The sequence below is a fragment of the Leptonychotes weddellii genome, chromosome 10, assembly GCF_054177405.1.
Source record: "Leptonychotes weddellii isolate Sample4059 chromosome 10, ASM5417740v2, whole genome shotgun sequence".
Taxonomy (NCBI): domain Eukaryota; kingdom Metazoa; phylum Chordata; class Mammalia; order Carnivora; family Phocidae; genus Leptonychotes; species Leptonychotes weddellii.
Window position 1 is genome coordinate 71740958 of NC_138378.1, and position 19626 is coordinate 71760583.

A 19626-nucleotide genomic window follows, 5' to 3' on the forward strand; every position below is an offset into this window, starting at 1 on the left:
TGGTATCTCAGTGTGGTTTTGATTTGAATTTCCCTGATGGCTAATGATGATGGACATTTTTTCATGTGTCTGTTAGCCATTTGTATGTCTTTGGAGAAGTGTCTGTTCATGTCTTCTGCCCATTTTTTGACTTGATTATGGCAATGACTTTTTAGATACAACACCAGAGGCACAATCTGTGAATGGTGCAGAGAAGTGTTTTTACTTTACTCCACAGCCTCAGCTCCTTGCCATTGTATGTATGGGCAGGAGGAACAAGGAAAAGGAGAATGATTTTGTGGATGCATGAGCTATGTCTCACTGCCCCCAGGTGGTGCCTTCCCAGGGATTAATATCTGAGAGCTGAGCTATAGAAAATTCAGTCATCCCTTTGAACGTATGTATTTTTTTGTTGTAAATTCTTTGCAGTTAGTACTATATCCTATTTTTTAGCCTTTTACGCAGTTTTGAGATATGATTTAAACACAATAAAATGCACCTATTTTAGGTGTACAGTTCAATGAGTTTTAATAAAGAATGAGTTGCAATAAAGAAAGTCTAATAGCGAGAAGGAAACCCCAATTTTATGTAACCTAATCATGAAAATGACATCGATCACCTTTGCTGAATTCTGTTGGCTAGAAGCAAGTCATAGGCCCCACCACTCAAGGGGAAGGTATCGTACAAGGTGTAACTACCAGGAGTCTGTCTTAGATTGCTTGCCAAGCTGGGTTGCAGTCAGACCTACCTACCTCTGAAACAAAAAGCACTGCAAATGGCTGCCTAGAGATTCTAGTGCTAGGTAAACAACTCAGCCACAGAAGTAAGTGTTAATGGATAAGTTTGGCATAATTGTAAAGGATGATTCAGTCTTTTACAAATGGACCATCACTGGGATTTTGTTATATATCAAGACCAGCATCCTGCATAGAGCCTGACCCAAAGGAGGCCCTCAATAAAAACTGTTCACATGAATAGATTTTGGTTTCAAAATCTAGCTTAACTTGACCAGTCCTATTGCCCTCCTTTTACAACAAATACTTTATAAAATCCTTCATCCTGAAATGAAATCCATAAATAGAATTTCAGTTCATTTCAATTTCAAAGCATCAATATGACTCAACAGAAAGATAAAAGGAGAGTAATTCATAATAAAAAATGATGTGTTTCAATATGTAAAGATCCTAATTAGGTGTTTGCTTCTGAATTTACATTCACCATTAATGAGACAGCTGTAAATGCGGGCTGGTACTTGATACTGGTGTGTGCAATTAAGGACCCAGATCCTACAATTTGCCATTGGTGATGTGATTTTCCTGAAAGATGAACAATCTTTAGAAACATTCTGAACAAACCAAAATAAAACTTATTCCACGTTTTGCACAGTAATTGCATTCCTAGAAAATTCAGTGTATGTTCAAATTGTGCAAAAAAAAAACAAAAAAACAACCTTGTTTTGGAATGAGTTTAGGCTGAGGTAATTATAAATAAGGCTTTCATCTACAGGTATGTCATATGGGACATTTGGAAAGTGTGAGGGCCACACTCAGTAGAATGAATGGCTGGGACCTGGCACTCCCCCCTATACACACTCCCCAATGGTAGGAATGCCCCCCAGTTATTTTGACAATGAAAACACTCCCTTGGATTTCACCAGTGGGCAATACCACTACTGTTGAAAACCGCTGTGACAGGCTTTAATTTCTAGGGGAAGTGATGCAGTTTTTCTGGAGTACCATGATGGAGGTAAGGATAAAAACCGGTGCGCACCGAGTATCTACTGTGACCCGGCAGCCGAGCCCTAGCTGGATGCTTGGATCAAGCAGGGACCACAGTAACTGCTGGACAGAGAGGGAACACTGTGTGTTAGGCTGTCAGGAATGGGCATCTGAAAGTGGACACTTTGCTGAATTTTAAGAACACTGACAAAGTGCTTTCTTTTCCAACAGAAACCTGTTTCCCTCAAATCTTGTGGTTGCCGCTTTCCGTACGGTAAGGCTTGATGCTTTGCAAAAATTAAGAAACTTCTATGGGGGTGGTGTATAAATGATGCCATGGAGTTAGGTAAGGTGGGTCAGAGAGGGGTAGTATTGTTAACAAAACTTGGTAACCCTGGCCTAAATTTTTGTAGAGGGGACCCTGGAGTTAAAACAAACGAAATGACAAAAAACAAAAAGGTTTTCTAAAATATCCCACTGGTTCCACCATCCTTTCATATCACCTGAGAAAGACTCTTAAATAACATTTTGGGGATCCCTTAAATATTTTAGAATTTTTTAAAAATATACTTTTTTTTCTGATTATGAAGGTAATATATGCTCATGTAAAAAAATTTTTAAAAAGTGCAAAAATATGGAAGAAATTACAAATCACTCATAATCACTACCTAGAGATACCCATTAACATTTTGGTATACATCCTTCAGATATGTTTTTCTCTGCATGTGCCACACGTGTTTTAAAAATAAAAACAATTGTACTACACGTTTTGTTAGGATGTATACATGCTACACATACTGTTTTTAACCTCTTTTTTTAAGGCGGCGTATTATAAACATTTCTTCATGTCGGTAAATACCCTTTTGCATAATGTTAATGGCCCTATTCCACTGTGTGAGCATATCATAATTTTATTCTGTCACTTCCTTATTGATAGACATTCAGATTGTTTCTAGTTTTTCCTAATTTTCGCAAGACTGCAAGTAACGTCCCTGTAGCCATGCTATGTGAGGAGAAGGAGTATAAAGGTCTAGATTAGATGGACTAATCTCATTGCCTTTTCCAAGCAAAGACTTTTCTGTTTCTATTTACAGCCTCTCCCTCTCTATCTTTCCAAAAAAACAAAATCTGCGGGGCGCCTGGGTGGCTCAGTTGGTTAAGTGGCTTCCTTCGGCTCAGGTCATGATCTCGGGGTTCTGGGATCGAGCCCAGCAGGGAGCCCGCTTCTCCCTCTCCCTCTGCCCCTCCCCCCTGCTCGTGCCTATCACAGAAGGCATGGGGTGGGTTTTTTTCTCCTGTCACCTGTAATCACAGGATAGCTGAACACCTCTGCTTGTCTGAAAGCTTTATAAATCAAAGGTGAGAGAGACCAGGCCGCATCAAAGGCAGGCACAAAGCAGTACCCTATAATGGGTTCCTCTTGACAGTTCAGAGCCAGGTATCCTTAGAAGGGGTCAGGAAAGGCATTTTATAAGAAACTCCATTCAGTCATGCATTCTGCCATAGGGAGACACCTGCATGCATTGTGCAAAAGTATGTGAAGTCAATTGTAGGACCCAAGTTTGGAGAGTCATTTCACTTCTGATAAGTGAGTCTCCCACAAGACTTAGCCAAAAAATGCCATCTTGCCTCACATCCTTTGCTTTGGAGAGCGGAGGTCAAGCCGATTAGAAGTAGATGCTGAGGGGCGCCTGGGTGGTTCAGTAGGTTAAGTGTCTGCTTTTGGCTCAGGTCCTGATCTTGGGGTCCTGGGATCACTGCTCATTGGGCTCCCTGCTTAGCGGGGAGTCTTCTTCTCCCTTTCCCTCTGCCCCTACCCCCTCCCCCACACCTGGTTCATGCTCTCACTCTCTCTCTCTCAAATAAATAAATAAAATCTTTAAAAAAAAGAAAAAAGGAGTAGATGCTGAAAAGCAGTCAAGCTCAAATAAATTCTGGAACAAAGTGGAACATAAACATATGAATGAAAATAAAATGACACATTTAAAAGTGAACTTCGACATTATGAAATTAATACCAAAGTTCAAAGTGTCAGGTGTTTGAAATATCAAACTATCAGCATGAAATTGTGCAGAACTTTTCCTCCAAATCATTGCCCCTAATGGTGTGGGTCCCTAAAAAACTCAGAGGCCTCTTGGGATGTATGCTGCCTTGGTCTTAAGTAACTTTTGTACGGTTCTCAGAGGCCCTCGTTAGGCCAACCAAGTGAGGAATTCCCAGAACGCTCAGAGTGAATAAGAAGAGTAGCAAGAGGTCCAGCAGTCCTCTCAGATTCTCTGGTCGGCCTTCACCTGTGAACTGACAGCATCTTCTTCTTTCTCTTGTTCCCAGTATGCAACTGATTATAGAGAGGTGACCCACAACACGAGCTCTGGAAATGTAACCCATGAGAAGGTAAAGCTCTTTATAAGATCACTTGTGGCTAGTAACTTATAAAGCAAATAATGCTTTTTAACTGAGGGAGCATACAAGATGCATCCTCTCAGCAGGGCTGAAAACTGGGGTTTGAAGGAACTATTTGAAGAACATAATTAGGCTTGCTCCTTGGGTTATTTACCAACATGGCCCAAGGCCAGCCTCTGCAGCATTGCAATCTTTAGCAGATCCATTTCTTCAAATTGGAACTGATGTCCCTTTCTTCAAAAAATCTTTTATAACACCCCTTCTGCTATCCTGAAATATAACTAATAGGTGATTTAACCTATCTCTACACATAGAACTTGTCTCAGGGGCTTAACTCACTATAGCCATCATTCACTCACACATATTTTTGAGTAGCCATTATCGGCTGGACACTGGGTAAGGTCCCAGCCTTCATGATAGAGCTGGAAGGACAAGGAGAGGGACCAAGATAATCAAGGATTATTCAGTGCTGCTACAGAGCTGTCATGCGAAGAAGGAAGTACTTCGCCCTTTCCCCATCCCCACACATACAGCTTCTCAGGGCTGAGGGGCTCTGAGCTCTACCAGCCTTTCTTTGAGGAAAAGTTGGACTTAAAAAAAAAAAAAAAAAGTCGAAAGCTACTAGTTAGTCCAAATCACTTCCTCTTGCAGATGAAGGACCTGAAGGTCAGAGAAGTTATTTAATATCAGAGCTGGGACTAGAACTCAGATCTGTGGTAAAAATGTTCTTTCTCTTTTTACCATGCTGATACATGTTTCCCGTTCAGAATTTCATGTATTTTGATGGAATAATACGTTTGTCCAATGTATGCTTGTAGTAGTGAGATTGAGCATTATGGAAAAAAAATAAGGAATATAGTATATCCATATATTTTATTTTAAGTCAGTGACTCAGGAAAGAATATCCTGAAAATCTTTTGTGAAATTTGTCAGCTAGGAGGCCACAGTAACAGTCTAGCAACAAGATTTGTTGACCTTTGGGAGGCACAGTTAAAATCATTGACTCTCGATCTGAAGGAACTTTTCACCAACCAGCTCTTCTTTTATTTTTTTTAATTTATTTTTTTGTATTTATTACTGCAGTGTAGTTGACATACAATGTTATATTAACCAGCTCTTCTTTTAAAAGCAACCTTTTGGGGGCGTCTGGGTGGCTCAGTCAGTGAAGCATCCAACTCTTGATCTCAGCTCAGGTCTTGATCTCAGGGTCATGAGTTCAAGTCCTGAGTTGAAAATGCTACTTGATAAAATAAAATAAAAGCAACCCTTTGAAGTGATTGTCCAACCGCTACTTGAATTCTCATTCATCTGTTGTAAACTTAGACCCTCTGTCCCCTCTGATCCCACAGATTCCCATTGGCACCGAGATCGAAGGGATGAACATTTTAGGATTGGTCCTCTTTGCCCTAGTGTTAGGAGTGGCCCTAAAGAAACTCGGCTCTGAAGGAGAAGAGCTCATCCGTTTCTTTAATGCCTTCAATGAGGCAACAATGGTGCTGGTGTCGTGGATTATGTGGTAAGTTTGGCCCCCCTGCTACTCTCCCTCTCATTTCTTTTGCCATCCAGAAAAGAACCCAAGTCTGCTGTCCTAGGTCACCCCTGTGGGGCTGCCCGGCTAAGTGCTTCGCCTATGGTTGATGCACCATGGGCCAAACTTGATACAGTGATACAGGGGGTTGTGGAGGTGGAGACAGTTTCTCCTCTTGTCTAGGACCTCAGAGAATCAGGCATGTGCCATAGTTACCAGTCCCTTCTTCAACACCCACAGGGACGCCTTATGGTTCTATCACTGGTGATTTATTTATGAGTTTCCCCCATTATCCATAGCATGTGGGATGCCCATATCATCTTGTGGGGCAATGAACTCCATAACTGTGCTACCTGCAGCATAAAATAAAGCTTATTTATCTTAAAACAGTAGACTTCAAGCTTCAAAGGGGCCCCTTCCTATAATATTTCACAGCATGGAAGACAAATTCATTTTCACCCCATGCATATATAAACTTGGACTGGTCTCTTTTCACATAAATGTTTCTTTATGTAACATCAATAAAAGCACAGTTGTTTAATAAAAAACATTGGATTGATTTCTGGCTAACAAGTAAAAATTTGACCAGAGGTCTCAAAGTGACTTCTCAGAAATCATACCAATTCCAGTGCCTATCCCTCATAAGCTTCATCTTGCTGTTTTACTTGAACCAAACTTCTGTGGGTTTTAGCTTCTACTGGTACATTGTCCAGAAATGTAGTTTATCCTTTCATACATGAAGCATTTTCCTTATCGTCAACCCTTAACTATCCCACAACTTCTCTCTATCAGATGGCATGGGGGTGGCAGATCTTAGGAGAGAAGACTGGAATTTGGTAGTGAAGTTTGGAATTGAAGGGGAGGCCAAGTCCAGAGCCCCCACTAGTGGTGTTTATCTTCCTCAATCAAAAATTCCAGAGTCTGACTCCATCATTGCAAACATGACTGTTCATGTGACTGCTGTTGTTCTGGGGAGAAAAATATTTTCAGAAAGGAAAAAGTGTTTGCATCACGTGTCAGGTTCTTTCTCTTTCCCTTATTTTTTTAGGTCTAAAATCCTCCCAATGTTTGGATTAAAGGAAATTATGCAAGAAAGTGATGTTGCGATGTTAAGACATTTGTTTTCAATCTGAAAACCAATTTATAGTCATTCCTTCAATTCGATGTACTAGTTATATAAGTGGGTGTTCAGTAAGGCAGATCCTGCTGTGTGTTTGACTGCAGTGGGAGATCTGTTGCCCAGCAAGTGCATCTCACACAGAATTAGGGTTTAAAATGCCTTACCTGGTTAAAGGATCTCAACTAGGTTTGAGAGGGATCTCCAGTAGCAGCTCTTTCTGCTATCTTGCCTTTGCTAATTACCTACTGTAATGTCAAAGCACCTGCCTATCCTGCACTATTCACAGAAATAATGCCTCAGTTGATTAAATACAGGCTCGGCAAACTTGGCAGACCATATGGTCTCTGTCACAACTACCAACTCTGCCATTATAGGATGAAAGCAACTGTAGACTATTTATAAATGAATGAATGTGGTTGTTCCAATAAAATTCAGGGTGCTAACCCATGCATTAAACCATCCAAGGAGGAAGGAAGAAAGGAGGAGGGGGGTCCCCTAAAAGTATTAGAAGAAAACATAGGGGTATGGAAACTCTGCCTAAATGGAATGCAAAAAGTACAAGCCATAAAAAGCTGCCAAATCTGACTACATCAAAATATAAAATGTTTGCATGCAAAAGATACCTTGAACAAAAGAAGACACTGAAAAAAATTTATATATATTTACATATAATGTATATATGAACACACACACACACATCTCAGGTACCTAGTTTCCAGAGGACTGGTACAAGTTCACAAACTGTTTATCTGGCTGCAGTGAGATTTATAGGGAAATTGAGGATAAGTGTTTAGAAACTTTTGTAGCAATTTCATATTGCTGCAACATCCAAGCACATGATCACTTTTCTAATATTTTATTTCTGTTGTCTTTTATAAGAATATGGTCCATGACCAACTGGATAGAAATACACCAAAGATCATTTGAGAAGCACTAATGCAAAGAGTTCTGGTTGTTGAAAAAGAAAAAAGACTGAATATACTATTAGAAAGTAGACAAAGTATGTGAGCAGGCAATTCATAGAAGAGGAAACCTGAATGATCAATAAACATTTTAAGGGATGCCCAACTTACTAGGATTAGGAAAATGAAAAGTTTGGTTTTATTAGGCATTGATAAGAGTGAGGATAGTTTTGAGCAAACGTTGGGGTGTTTAGCAGCATCCCTGGACTCTACCCACTAGATGCCAGTGACACCCCTCCCCAAAGCTATGACAACCAAAAATATCTCCAGACATTGCCAAATGTCCCACAGGGGGAGAATCATCCCTGGGTCAGAACCAGTGGTTCAGGGAAAAGATGATTCTCCTGGACGGCTGGTGGGAATATGAATTGGAACAGCTACTTTAGAGAACAATTTGTTGATATCTACTAAAATTTAAAATATGCACACCCCATAATTCAGCAGTTTTACTTCTTGGTGTCTCTACCTAGAGAACACAGGCAGGTAGGCACAAAGAGGCTGCTTGCAGCATTGTTTATAATGATGAAAACCTGGGAATAGTCTGGAGGTCCATCAGCAGAACAATGGCAAGATAATCTATAGTATTTCAGTTTTGAGGCTAATATTTAAAAAGAATAAGGTAAAGGTGGAAACAAACTCAGTACTTGGGAGGCAGATGTGGAAGGGAGACTTTATTCGCCCTTTTGAACCCTTTCAAATTTGAACTATGTGATATTATTATCTATGTAATTGAAACTTACAAATAAAGTCAATGGTTATAAAATTCTTCCTAAATTTATTTTAATTTAAAACAGCTGACTTTGGGGTTTTGTGGCTCCCATAGTTCCTTCCTTCCCTTTCTTCTTCCCGTCTCGCCATTAAAAAAATCTCCACATTCGAGGAGTGTTCCCTGAGGGTCATTGTTAATGACTTTTTCCCACGGAATCATGTTTTCCAAACCACAGAGAATTTAAAACTTAACAAAAGTCCCAGCTTTGGCTCAATTCTGTATCACAGCAATTCTGCAAAATAGGTGTTAGTCTTTTGTGTTTCTAAGTTCTCAGAACAAGCCTGACCAAGGCTGAAAGTCAAGTTCTCAGTCCCAGAGGCTTTGATCTTGAGGAGTTCCTCGACTTTTCATTTTGGAGCCCATGTGGTTGGTAGCATCCTTCTGTTAAGAACATAATATATCCAAGGAGAAAGAAATCTGGATTCTGGTCCTGACTCTATTACCCATGGTGATTTATCATGTTTATTCTACTCAGTTTCACAGCCTATAAAATGGGCCCATCGTTTTCAATGCCTCAGGATCATTCTAGAGAGAGCTTCTTTCTTTTTTTTTTTTTTAAGTAGGCTCCACGCCCAATTTGGGGCTCGAACTCACCACCCTGAGATCAGGAGTTGCATGCTGTACTGACTGAACCAGCCAGGTGCCCTTAGCATCATCCTAGGGAGAAATGAAGACCACTTAGTTGAAAGTCCTTGTGTTGTGTATTCAAGAAGGGCCTGCGTCTCCCGGTCCCATCATCACATCACTCTTACTGACAGGTACCTATGCTCACGCTCTAGGTATGTACCCGTGGGCATCATGTTCCTGGTTGGAAGCAAGATTTTGGAAATGAAGGACATCATCGTGCTGGTGACCAGCCTTGGAAAATATATCTTCACATCTATATTGGGCCATTTTATTCATGGAGGAATTGTTCTGCCACTTATTTATTTTGTTTTCACACGAAAAAACCCATTCAGCTTCCTCCTGGGCCTCGTCACGCCATTTGCAACAGCGTTTGCCACCTGCTCTAGGTGAGTCGGTTTCAGGCGCCCTCGGCTGCTCTGAGTCATAGTCCTGTGGGACCAGCTGAGTCCAGTCGTAGCTGCACAACCAGCGTTTGGCATATTTTGATTTATTGAAAACTATAAATTGGTCTTGTCTGGTTTTTTGAATTACCAGCCCACACTTTTATGGAAGTGGGTCTCTGGGATTGCCAGAATGAGGGATTGTCTCATTCTCTTCTCCTTCATGCTCCGTAGAGGTCAGATCATTATTTAACTCAGTTGTGGATCTTCACCCTAATTAGTAAAAGAAGGCAACCACTTACCTCAAAATGCATTGCAGGGAAGTTTCTAGAATGATGCCTGCCCAATTCTCCCTCTGGATATATGGATTAGAAAATAAGACCAAGGCATCACGGTGAGGAATGGGTGCTTAGCTCTCTGGGAGTCCACAGTATTGTGGGATTATCTAATTAATACAAAAGATGCACCTTGTCATTATTGGAAATGCTTCCAAAAAATTGGGCTTTCCAAGTATGTTAAAGAAAACTTTCAAAGGATGGCTGCACATTGGATTCATACATTTGGTTTTTGCCTCTCTGCTGCATGTTTCCTCCCATCCTGAATGGCTATTTCTATGATAAGGTGGTGATGGTAAAAAGAATTAGGGAGGAAAGTTTCTCTGGCTTAGAAACAAATCTGCTTCTCAGCTGTGGCAGCCACCCGCGGGGCTAGCTGGAGAGAGCAGGGCTTGTTCTTCCAGTTATCCAGGAACATAGTCCTCTTCAGGCTCTCACAGCCCTTGCTACTTCTTGGCCTAAAAGGAAAAAAACGTCATAGTTTGCCTTTGACTTCTGGGGGGAACAATTCAAGAGAGGAGATGCGCATGTAGAATAAATAGTTCTTTGCTGTCTTGAGACCATTTTGCACCATGAGGTAATGTGGCGTTTCTTGAAATATTTGGAACAGGTGTATCCAGGTAAATAACATAACAGGTAAATCTAGGGAGTCAGATATTGAATACTTTGGGGATTGACATTACCTCACATTGTGACAGAAGCTTTGAAACAATTCCAATTTTTCTCTTCCTTCAAGGGAAGAAAACCAGATAGTGGGATGGTGCAAATTGCTCTGTTCCTGGGTCTGAGCTGCGTAGTCTCTTAGCCAGGCTGGGAAGGACTCTTGTCATGGTTGGCCATTTCTCCCTTTCCAGCTCAGCAACCCTTCCCTCCATGATGAAGTGCATTGAGGAGAACAACGGTGTGGACAAGAGGGTCAGCAGGTTCATCCTCCCCATCGGGGCCACTGTGAACATGGATGGGGCAGCCATCTTCCAGTGTGTGGCCGCGGTGTTCATTGCCCAGCTCAACAACATCGAGCTCAAAGCAGGACAGATTTTCACGATTCTGTAAGTTCATTATTCTTCATCTTCAGGTCTGGGTCAAAACTTCAGAGGTTTTTCGTTATGTGTGTGATTTCCTTTGAAACACCCCATGAATACCAATCTCACCATGACTTGGGTGGGGGGGGTCCCATTTGGAGATGACAGCGTGAGTTCATTACTTGAAGAGAGTGAATCATCTCTGAAGGGCTCAGCCAGCAGCACCTAGGGTTGTGTAGTTTTCGGTTTCTAAGCCACAGGTGCCATATTGCATTTCTCTGTGCTCACACCGTGCTCTGTGTCAATGGCTAGTCTTCTGTGCCGTCCCCTAGAGTGACAGCCACAGCATCCAGTGTCGGCGCGGCCGGCGTGCCAGCTGGAGGGGTCCTCACCATCGCCATTATCCTGGAGGCCATCGGGCTGCCCACTCATGACCTTTCTCTGATCCTGGCTGTGGACTGGATTGTGTAAGTAGCAAGTCCTAAGGGCACTGAATAAAAGCAAGTCTGTGTCGACTTCCGTAGGAGCTTGGCACCCTGCTGGGTCTGGGGTATGCGGAGAAACTTCAAACATGCCTTGTGAAGGAGCCTACAATTGAGCTGGCAAGACAGAATTTTTTTTTTTGAGATTTTATTTATTTATTTGTCAGAGAGCATGAGCACAAGCAGGGGGAGTGGCGGGCAGAGGGAGAAGCAGGCTCCCCACTGAGCAAGGAGCCGGATGCAGGACTCGATCCCAGGAACCCTGGGATCATGACCTGAGCCAAAGGCAGACGCTTAACCGACTGAGCCACCCAGGTGTCCCAAGCAAGACAAAATTTAGAGCTAGGAAAAATTAAACAGGGTAAGAGTCAAAGGCCATGAATAACCATGAAATGTCATTACTGAGAACTTGGTTTGAGCATCCAGGAAAACGGGGGTCCAAGACCCAGGCTGGGCCCCCAGGGTAGGCACAGGCAGGACGAGGATCTAATGGAGGTTGTTGGCTGCATAGGGGTCATAGCCATTGGAGCAGTGAGCCTTTGGGGATGATTGTCCTTGGCCTGGAACATGCAAGGAGTGATTTCGGCGAGGGAAGTGAAGATGAACCCAGCTGATGTGAGTGGATTGGGGAAGAGGAGTTAGGTAGGAGGTGTGATTCAGGCCACCATCACCAGGGCTCCTATAAGGGCATAGGACAGTGAGTGTTGATTCTGAGTGTGGATTCCTTGAGTTGTGTGATACCTTCTTTAGGTGTAAACAGTACTTGTTATATAGGGAAGGTCACCTGAGGTACTAATGTTGGACAGTAGAGCATATGGATAAGAAAGTGAAGCCCTGGAGCCCAGGTACGTGGGTTCAAATCCCAGCTTTACTAGTTGCGTGATAGGAGCTGTTCTGTGCTTTGATCCGCTCACCTGTCAAATGGGAATAATAATAGAAGCTACACCAGAGCTGTGTTGGAGATGAACTAAGTTAGCATATCCACAGTTCATAGAAGAGTTCCAGCCTTGTGGTAAAGCATTCAGTAAACATTAGTGAAGAAAGACACTGCCGGCCAGGCTAGCCAGAGCCAGGCACGGCATCACCTAAACGCTGGAGTCTGGCACTGGGCTCGTGGCTCTGCCCATTGTGGTTGGGAATGGTGGCTTCCAACTTCTTGTGTAAGCCCTGGAAATTTGAAAGGAATTCTCAGAATCCTTACAGTTCCTCAGAACAAGGAGGGTGAAATGTGCAGCAGAGACCCACATTGTCCACACAGCTCATCAGAGGGAACTCAGTCCCTGAGCTGGTGAGTTGGACAGGACCAGAGCGGAGTGTCAGAGGCCCCGTCTGCTTCCTCAGCCAGCTGCCTCTGCATGAGGAAGGCAGGCCCTTAAGAGGCAGTTAGTCAGGAACAGGGCACCAGGCAGACTGCCCAGGAGAGATCTGAAGTCACATGAGCTGTCCACCACCCCGCGGCCTCTGCTTGCACAGCCCTCAGCTTCTCCGGTGCATGCAGGCGAGTTCACTCCTTGCCCCAAAACGGGCACTGTACTTGCTCTGAGCCCCAGGAGAGATGGGGTGGTGATTGGACTAATCTGTGGGAAGACAAGCTCCTGGAAAGGACAGTGCTATGAGACGGTGTTTGCCAACTGCCATGGAATACGTGTGAAGTTGAACATTGAGCAGAGACACGGTGTTGGGGCGAGAAAAAGAAGGGGCGTTCCCACAGTGTACTGCTGAGCAGGAGAGAAGCTGGGTCCGAAACCCTGTCTACACTCTGCGTCCCAGCTACGCGGGACTCTCATACGATGGTGTCTACTCCACATAAAATACATACATAGAAAGATGTTACTAGATTCGCCGGGAGTTGTGAAGTGTGGGGGGGTGACTTTTGTTTTCTTCTTTATACTTCTCTTCTTTCCAGGTTTTCCACAGCCAGGGTCTATTGCTTTCCTGAGAATAAGAAATCCCGAAAGAAGCTCCGTTTAGAGCACAGTGAGGCCTGGCCCCGGGGAGCACGAGGAGGGCGCGCGCAGGCTGCTGTGGCGGCCCGGCCCAGCGGCACCCGCGGCAACGCCTGCCTTTTCTCCCCCCGCAGGGACCGCACCACCACGGTGGTGAACGTGGAAGGGGACGCGCTGGGTGCGGGCATTCTCCACCACCTCAATCAGAAGACCATGAAGAAAGGGGAGCAGGAGCTGAGCGAAGTGAAGGTGGAGGCCGTCCCCAACTGCAAATCGGAGGAGGAGACGTCGCCCCTGGTGACGCACCAGAACCCCGCTGGCCCCGCAGTCAGCGCCCCCGAACTGGAATCCAAGGAGTCGGTTCTGTGAGGGGGCTGGCTCCGGGCTGGCCCCCCCGGGCAGTAGCGCCCCGCCGTGGGAGGGCGGCTAGCCGGCGTGGGCACCGTGCTCACCGACTCTTAGCCCTAAGCGATGCTTTGGCCCAGTCACCGGTTCGAGGATTGCGTCTCCGTGCAGGCATTGGGCTTCCCAGCAGGAACTGGTTCCCGGAGACCAGGACGCTCTGCCATATGGCTTGATCCATGTCCAGGTGCAACTGCGTGTGCTTCGGAAGCCCGTCCTGGAGCTGCAGGCTGGGGGCGGTGTGGGCTCCCAGGGACCGGGTGGGTTAGCGCTTGGAACAACGCACATGTGCCCTTCACTGCGCGCGGGGGCTTTCTGGGCAGACGTAGGGGGCTTACAGTCCTCTGTCACGCTGCCTCGTGAGCCAGAGTAATTGGAAAAATTCCCAAATTCTTACCCTTGGCTGGAATTCACTGAGCTGCGACTCGAGGTGTTGAGATTTCGAACTTCGAGGTGTGGCTGGTTCTGATTCACCGGTTGCTGGTAGGCTTGGAGGCGCTGCACGTGGTCCAGTTAGAAATACTCCAGATGGCCTTAGCACTGTGGGGGTCTCTGGTCAATGGCATGAAATAAACAGTTTAAATGCTGAGGTCAGAGAAAGGGGGGAGGGGTGTAGCCAGCAAGGGTAAGGGAAGCACCCTGTCAGGACAGACACACACACACACACAGGTACACACAGTCGTCCTCAGTCTCGTCCCAGCCCCACGGAAGTTTTCTGCCTCCAGGACCTGGCCTCTGACAACACTGTAGCTTTATCCCCATCCACTCTGATCTGATCTGGCAACAGGCCCGAGAGGGGCCTCTTCCTCCATGATCATCACATTCAGGACCTGCTGGTTTACCAATCCATTCTTAGAATTCAGCTAGCCCCCTAAAATGCTGCACCGTGCAAAACAAAAACAAAAATGAAAACACATAAAGCCACTCACTAATTGGGGTGGGGTGGGCTGCCCCCATTCCCAAGTCCCCAGGTCCCCTGGCTTTGGCTCATTGCTGTGGGCTCGGTTTCTTTTCCTGCCAGTAGATCAAGAGTTTAAAACTGTAAGCCAAATGTCCCCGTTCCTGCAGATACCTGCTGACTTGGTCTGAATCTAGGTGAGGGGGCTTTTTCAAGAAGACCGGTGTTGCCAGGACAGGGAGACCAAAAGGCACAAGAATGCTCTTTCACTGTGGCTGTTACTGTCTCCATGGTGTGACCTGCAGCGAGTCCTGGGCCTCACTTTACCCCATTTGTAAAATGGGCTGTTGTCACCTGCCTCTTACCTACCTCAGAGGGATTTGGTGAGGCAAACTGAGTGAATCCATGAAAACACCCCTTTCACTTCGGATATCAAGTGCTAACACCCCTTTGCTATTCTTATGTTTTACCCAAATGATACCTTTCTTCACGGAGGCCTCATGCTCCCGGTAAAGACAGCTTCTCTGAGCAGAACTTGGTTCTCTGTGTGCGTTAGCAACTCTGTCATGCCACTTGTTCTCTTTGTAGGTATTTGCTAGCATCAAGTGCGACCTCTTCCTGATGTTGTTCAGGTGTTCCTGAATGACCACCCCATCTTGCAGCACATTCCGGGTCCTTGGCTTCCCTGTGACTCCCAGACCCCAGGCACCGGCTCAGCCACCCCACAATGGGCCATTAACAGCTCCTGATGTTTGGCCTCGTGTGTTTTCTTGTTTTCCCTGTTGCTGTGGCATGGCTGTCCCCCATACCCTGCAGAAGGGGAACACGCCCTGGAGATGTGTGTCCGTGCTGTTGAGAATGGGCAGGCGGGGACAGAGGCAGTCAAGCTCCTCCGTTTTAAAATTGGGGGTGTGTGCCTGAGTGGAAGGAGTGGGGAAGAGCCATGGGCACAGAGCTGGCCCGGCCAGTGGGAAGGCCCCTCTTTAAACCAGCCAAGCCGCTCCCATCCCCTGTGAGGCCAAGAGGGACCAGGAACTGAGCTGAGAGCTGCCTGGAAACCTTGACCCTCTGGCTCCTCGCTGATCCCCTTCTATTTTGAAAGGGGAAACAATCACATTGTTTGATCCCAAATTGCAAATGAACATTCACTACTTTTCCGCCTTCGCCTTTGGTAGATCTTATCCTTCCTTCTTCCACACACACATATATAGATATGGTTCTATATGCACACAAATGCGTGTATGCATGTGTGTATCCACATTGTTTTAGCTCCAATCCAAGCAAGTTTGAATTTGGATAGAGGTGAACTAACCACAGTGTTGTGGCTTCTGCAAATTGATTTTCCTGTGTCTAAAAGTAAATTCCACAAAACGTAAAAATTAGAGCTGCCCATCCAGTGAGCGTGCCTCCTCTGTCCTGAAGCCGGCAAGGCGGTAGGCAGAGTGCCGGGGCCTGGGGCAGGTGCTTCTGTAAGGAATCCGCCACGATGGCTCCCCTTGCCCTGGGAGGAAGAAGGTGCCCTGTGCCTCCCTGGTTTTCAGTCTGTAGGAGCAATCAGACCAGGAGGGACCCGGCTGGGGAATATCCCACTTTCTCACTGTCTGAAGCTGTCTTCCCCGCTCTAATAACGTGTTGTCATAAATACTGTTCAAATACTGTTCATCTCTTTTTTGTGTGCGTGACATTTGCCTTAAAACATAGCAGTCCTCAAAATGAATACAATATTTCTACTAGGATCTGCACGTTCCTTTATTCCATTCCTGTGTTGTGAAGTAGCAGTTATCGATGGAGCCCTTCTAGGGGATCACCTGGGGGTGACTGAATGGATTTTGTTCTCGCCGCTTTTAGCCAGCCTGACCCCCTGAAGCGGGGTAGGCCCGCTCGGGTGGGCCAAGCTGCTGCAGGGCAGTCACTGATGGGGCTCACGGAAGGTGAGTGTCCAGCTGCTTCTGGATGCCTACTAGTCAACACTAGCAGGGCTCATGAAAAAGTGGTGGTTTTGCTACATACCTTCATAAAATTAAGTCTTGTTAGAACTAGGTCAACAGGCCTTAACTGAGCATCTGTAAACCAAGAGTGATGCTGGAAGAATGCCCTAGTCCATAGAATTACTGAGAAAGTCCCTGCGTGGGGCACTTGCCCAGGCCTCCACCATCATCCACACCACACCCAGCCCATTCTTTCATATAATCTCATTTTCAGTGACACCGCATTCCGGCACAATTAGGGAATTTAGAAGCCTCTTATAAAAGATTATCCGACAAGCTCACACTGGAAGCCTTAGTTTCCAGGCTCTGGGGCCTCTGAAGAAACAGGTCCCATTCTGACCTGGACATTTCCAGCTCTTCATATCATACAGACACCGGTTTTAATTTCTGGACAAGCCCCAAAGGGCTGTTTACACAGACCAAGGGCCTGATGGGGCCTGTTACTAATGACCAGATTCCCACCTTGGAGGACAGCGGTCTTGCTTCTCGGTTTTGAAGAGTGTTTGAAGGTTGAGACTGGTACTCAGTGCTTCAGCTTTTTAATATAGCCAAATCAAGAGCAATCCCATAAGCTGCCTCTTCCCAGGGGAGCGGAAAGTGTGCTGTTCTGTGGGGTCACCTGAGCCTGCTAGGAGGCACTTCCCACAGCATCCATGGAGGACATGAGTGACATAGCAAGGAGTGTGCACTGTCTGGGCTCCATCCGAGCTCTGTTGCTTGCTTTTTCTGAGACCGCAGGCGCAACAACCCCTCCGAGCCTCAGCCTCCTTACCTTTTCTTTTTTTCAATAAGATTTTGTTTGACAAAGAGCGAGCACAAGCAGGGGGAGCAGCAGGCAGAGGGAGAGGGAGAAGCAGACCCCCTGCTGAGCAAGGAGCCAACGAGGACTCAATCCCAGGACCCTGGAAACAGGGCCTGAGCTGAAGACAGACGCTTAGCCGACTGAGCCACCCAGGCGCCCCAGCCTCCTTATCTTTAAAATGGGGACAATAATCTTACGAGGGGCATAGGCTATTGTGAAGAGTAGAGGAGTTAATTTACACAAAGTGCTCACATGGCATGTGCTGTGGTAGTGTTGGCGGTCAGATGAGACACAAGATGGCAGGAAAGGTTCCCAACCGGCCTGTGTCCCTTTATGTGCGGGCCCAGCAAGTGGCATGCTCACGTTAGATCCCTTGCTGTCTTGCGGAGATAGGATGATCTCTTTCAGCTGGTGGGTCTGTGGCTGTAGAGTAGAGGAGCCCGGCTGGGGAATACCCCACTTTCTCACTGTCTGAAGCTGTCATTTCGAACATGTGTTCTAAAGATATTTGGATAACTGCTTAGAAAGAACCAGCCCTGTAAACAATGGTCAGGATGCACTCGAATGTCTCTTATTCACAGAAGAAGTGCTCTACTCGTTCTTTCTCTCTTGAGCTATATCCTTCCAAGTTGCCACTCAGGATGCCGGCAACACCCTGTCGTCCAGACAGAAATTTGCTTTCCTGGTCGAGCGCAATGCCTCCTCAACACGCTCGGGGAAGGTGCAGGCAGGCTTAGGTGTGGGGGTTCTGGCCTACCTCCCAATCTCGGGGCCTTTGACCTGCAGTGCCCTTTAGTTGGGGTTGCCGGTAAGTGAGTACATAGCAAGAGGGAGAATCTTAAGTCATTTGAAAGAAAACTTCCCCCTCTCAAAGAAAGACAGCCATGAGTCCTCACTGGCTTTTCATCGTTTCAGAGAATGGCACTGAGTATCCTAAAATTTCTCAAATCAGAGTCTCAAACCTGAATTGTGTGTCTTAGAAACAATATATAAAAGAGCATTGGGCTGAGTTTTTTAGCAGATGTAGGATTATTTAGAGGAAGACACAAGACTGAGATGAGAGCCTTGGGATCCCTCGGGTGGTCTGTAACAGGTGAACTTGCCCCAGGTTCTAGGACACAACTGTCCCCAAGCTCTGCCTTTAGGGGAAAAAGAAAACCATGCATAAAGCTCAGAAGGTTTCCTTCTTTGAAAAAATAGTTTCAGGGTGTCCTGAGCTCAGTAAAGATGCAGTGTCTCTTCACTTTTTAAAAAAATATAATAGTTTTATTAAAATAATCCACATACCATAAAATTCACCCCTTTAAAGTATACAATTCAGTGTTTTTTAGTATATTCACAAGAGTTGCACAACCATCACCACATTCTAATTCCAAAACATTTCCATTACCCCAAAAAGAAACCTAGGACCTCTGGCATCCACTAATTTGCTTTCTGTCTCTATGGATTTGCCTACTCTAGACATTTTGTATTTATAGGTAGAGATGTTTCCTTTCATAGATACATCCCAGATAAAGAAAATTGAGGTTCAAAATGTAATCACTGCCCACATTCCCACTACACCCCATTCTTCCCACACATACCCAAAGGAGATCCTATAAGATCTTTTTTTTTTTTTGAAAGATTTTATTTATTTATTTGACAGAGACACAGCAAGAGGGAACACAAGTGGGGGAGTGGGAGAGGGAGAAGCAGGCTTCCTGCCGAGCAGGGAGCCCGATGCGGGGCTCGATCCTAGGACCCTGGGATCATGACCTGAGCCGAAGGCAGATGCTTAACAACTGAGCCACCCAGGCGCCCCCTATAAGATCTTCTTAATCATTAAATAAGACTCACTCATTTTAGCATGTTGGGCCAAAAAAAAAAAAAAAAGGAAAAAAAATAAAAAAGATTTCTGGTTAATGGGAACACCTAATTACTTTGAAGCACCTCTCCCCAAACATGTATACCTGATGAAGGCCTAAGCATCTAGACCACTGGCTAAATGAAAATGGGGTCTGGATTCAGGCAACCGATTCTACTAACATTCTGCTAACTGCACAGTGTGGTTCCATTGTATTCCATGTAAATGACGCTCCCTGGAGTTGGGCAGTGCTTCACAATTCTGCATGACAGCCCCGAATCTGGAAGTGAGTTGCAGTTAAAAGATTGGACTCACACTCAAAGCATGTTGAATGCCCTGTAAAAAAAAAAAAAAAATTCTAGGGGCACCTGGGTGGCTCAGTCGGCTAAGGATCTGACTCTTGGGTTTGGCTCGGGTGGTGA

The 19626-nt window shown here is 45.4% G+C and overlaps 1 protein-coding gene across 1 annotated transcript in view; it reads left to right on the forward strand.

Annotated features, from left to right (window-relative positions):
• The window catches only part of SLC1A4 (solute carrier family 1 member 4), a 24609-nt gene extending 8302 nt beyond the window's left edge, over window positions 1-16307 (forward strand). Inside the window, exons 2-8 of the mRNA XM_081833605.1 lie at window positions 1929-1971; window positions 4029-4091; window positions 5450-5616; window positions 9259-9492; window positions 10676-10870; window positions 11176-11310; window positions 13406-16307. Of these exons, the coding sequence (XP_081689731.1) occupies window positions 1929-1971; window positions 4029-4091; window positions 5450-5616; window positions 9259-9492; window positions 10676-10870; window positions 11176-11310; window positions 13406-13640 (1072 nt within the window). The 3' untranslated portion in view covers window positions 13641-16307. The remainder of the gene's footprint in view (window positions 1-1928; window positions 1972-4028; window positions 4092-5449; window positions 5617-9258; window positions 9493-10675; window positions 10871-11175; window positions 11311-13405) is intronic.
• Window positions 16308-19626: the final 3319 nt, after the last annotated feature.